The sequence below is a fragment of the Frankliniella occidentalis genome, unplaced genomic scaffold (assembly GCF_000697945.3).
Source record: "Frankliniella occidentalis isolate FOCC.00 unplaced genomic scaffold, Focc_3.1 Scaffold407, whole genome shotgun sequence".
Taxonomy (NCBI): domain Eukaryota; kingdom Metazoa; phylum Arthropoda; class Insecta; order Thysanoptera; family Thripidae; genus Frankliniella; species Frankliniella occidentalis.
Window position 1 is genome coordinate 51,046 of NW_026267529.1, and position 2,978 is coordinate 54,023.

The 2,978-nt window shown below is 35.8% G+C and overlaps 1 protein-coding gene across 1 annotated transcript in view; it reads left to right on the forward strand.

Annotated features, from left to right (window-relative positions):
- Positions 1-6: 6 nt before the first annotated feature.
- LOC113214970 (tubulin-specific chaperone E) overlaps positions 7-2,978 on the forward strand; it is a 10,446-nt gene continuing 7,474 nt past the window's right edge. The window contains exons 1-11 of the mRNA XM_026434503.2: positions 7-124; positions 421-613; positions 687-887; positions 968-1,156; positions 1,286-1,439; positions 1,520-1,650; positions 1,740-1,860; positions 1,939-2,061; positions 2,187-2,343; positions 2,426-2,643; positions 2,759-2,945. Of these exons, the coding sequence (XP_026290288.1) occupies positions 423-613; positions 687-887; positions 968-1,156; positions 1,286-1,439; positions 1,520-1,650; positions 1,740-1,860; positions 1,939-2,061; positions 2,187-2,343; positions 2,426-2,643; positions 2,759-2,851 (1,578 nt within the window). The 5' untranslated portion in view covers positions 7-124; positions 421-422 and the 3' untranslated portion in view covers positions 2,852-2,945. The remainder of the gene's footprint in view (positions 125-420; positions 614-686; positions 888-967; positions 1,157-1,285; positions 1,440-1,519; positions 1,651-1,739; positions 1,861-1,938; positions 2,062-2,186; positions 2,344-2,425; positions 2,644-2,758; positions 2,946-2,978) is intronic.

Genomic DNA, 2,978 nt, shown 5'->3' on the forward strand with positions numbered 1-2,978 from the left:
AGAGCCCCGCCCCCTCCCCACTCACGCGTTGTCGTTGTTGTTACCTTACTGTCATACTTTTGCCACTTGACAACATCAACAGTGTAAAGTTTTGTGCACTGTCCGGTCTTGCCATTCTGAAAGAGTGAGTTACTATTGAAATTTTTTAATTCCCTTCAGCTTGACAGGCTTTGCTCTTGACATCAAACACTTTTAGACGTCTATGTGAGGATGTTTTCGATGCCCTAACCTAGACGTTGCAGATATTTATACTCCGGTATTTGTTGTTTTCTGCTTCTTGATTTCAAATTTGTGTCAATTACCACCTTCTAATTTGAAACACGTCTGCACAGCATCAAAGCGCACTGAAAAAATGATGTTTTGTTGAAATTTTGGAATTTATTTCACTTATTCTGATTTTTTCCCTTGTTTATATTTTAGCTATGTGTGCAGCTGGTGACCAATTAGAAAAGAAATTAGGGCAACGAGTAGAGTACCAAGGATATTATGGTACAGTCCGCTTTGTCGGCGAATTAGCAGAACTTCCAGGTTCTTGGATTGGAGTTGAATGGGACGATTCTGCTCGTGGAAAACATGATGGATCACATAATGGAGTATCATATTTCAAAACACGGTCAGTATATTTGTTAACAATGTGTATCATTATGTTTTTAAATCAGTTCTTAACTCGTATGTATTTTCATTAGGCATCCCATGTCAGGATCTTTTGTTCGCCCGGCCAAATTGAACTTTGGGATCTCATGTGTTGAGGCCACCTGTCGTCGATATGGGAAAGTCGAGGGTCCAATGGCTGGAGTAGACAAAAGTGTAATAGCAGACCTGAAAAGGGAATTTAACATTCCTTTTATTGAAATGGTGGGTTTTGAAAAAGTTAACTCACAGCAAAGGTAATAAGAAGTCAAGTAAGTGAATAAATGCCTAATACATTTCTGTTTTTTGCTACCCTAATGTTTGAAAATATTTCCAGCCAATTCGCTAATCTCCGAGTTGTTCATCTAAGAGGTGAACCAGTTAATGGGGCAGGTGAAAAAAACGAACTTGTTTCAGTTTGCCCATTAGTCACTGAATTAATTATATCAAAAACACTACTCTCCAGCTGGGAAACTGTGTGTGATATCACTGGACAGCTCAAAAATCTTGCCTTACTGGATGTTTCGTAAGTACAAAGTCTACAGCCATGAAACTCAGTTTATGAAGTCCTACATGTATTATGAGTACTTTGGTCTCCTCTGTTTAAAGATAATTTTTTTTTAATTTCCCAAACACCATTTATTCTTGTTTTCAGGGACAACAAAATCCCTGTTCCAAGTGAAGAAAAGCTGGAGGAGTTTGCAGAAGCATTCAAACCTCTCAGTCATATTATCATTAATAATCTTGAATATGATTGGGATGAGGTCCTCATTTGTTCTAAAATGTGGCTTTCTGTGATCACATTGTCTGTAAGTATTAAGTTACATTATAAACATTCTGATTCATATAAGACAAAAGTCCTGATTTTACTGATTTCTTCCTTTAATAGGCTCAAAGTAATAAAATACATAAACTCAGCAGTCCACCCATTTGTGTCCTCTCAAACCTGACATCATTATACTTGCAAGATAACCCTATTAAGTATTGGGATAATGTGAACAAACTTGGTAACCTCCAAAGGTAATTTTAACTATCGGTCTACATATATTAATTTAAATACTCGCTTAAATACTTTGCTGAAATTGTTTTTGGTATGTTTTTCTGCCTAGCTTGCAGTTACTGCACCTCGGAGGAACAGGCCTCACAAATATTTTTTTCCCTGGTGAAGTCCATACAAGCCTTTTTCCTTCTCTTAAAATTCTTAATCTACCTAACAATGAAATTAATGATGTAAGGAACACAAATTTTTAGTTACACTCATGAGAAGTAATCAAATATTAACATACTTACCTTTTTTGCCCTACCCAGTGGAACTCTGTGAATGAACTGAATAAGCTGATTTTGTTGGAAAACCTTCTCTTGCATTTGAATCCTATAATGGAAACACCAAAATCTTTTGATACAGTTGTGGCCAGAGTCAAGAGCTTAAAGGTATGCAATTGTGTTGATTTTTAAAAATGAATTAAGCCATTTGTTTCTTGTTTAAGATATTAGTAGTTGGCACAATTTGTAATGGTCGTCTCCAAGTACTTATGGTTTTTATTACTGATTTTCAGAAATTAAATCTTACAGTCATAACTCCTCAGGAAAGGAAGGCATCAGAATTTGACTATATGAAACGTCATGGACGTGAATGGTTACTTGCCATTAATGACTCAGTCTTGTTACGAGACTTTTATAGTCAACATCCTCGTTTTTCAGAACTTATCGAAAGTGAGTACCTATACATTTAAATTTATCAGATTGTTATGTCTGTAGCATTCCAAGAATTATTATTTCTTTTCTCATCATATAGGTCATGGTACTTTAACAGCAGATGACTTTCCAAATATACCAACTTCTCTAAAGTCGCGTCTCATCAATATTAAAATCTTTTGCCCCAATTGCCCTGATATTCAAGTATTCCAAAAGCGAGTACCTAAAAATATGACAGTGCAGAAGTTGTCTGGTTTAGTTCAAAAGCTTATAAATACTGAGGGATCAGTGCCTTCTTTACGAGCCATAAGTGCCAAGGTTTGTGTTTATATTACTGCCTGAAAATTGCTGTGAGCTTTTTGAATCTGATGTGAGGTGCACCATTTCATAAGTGAAGCAAGTTGATTAACAGTATCTAATTGTACTCCTGCAGGCTCCAGATGTAGACGTTCTGCTTGAAAAAGACATGCAAGATTTATCTTACTATTCTATTGAGGATGGTGACAGCATTGCAGTCAGCTGGTGAAAAAGACGGTGGTTTATTGATTTTCACTTCAAGTTACAACACAGGCTTCTCAATTGAGAAGTTTTTTCTTTTAGTAATTATTTTGAACTAATCTATCATTTACATTTATGATCCAAAATTTGAACAC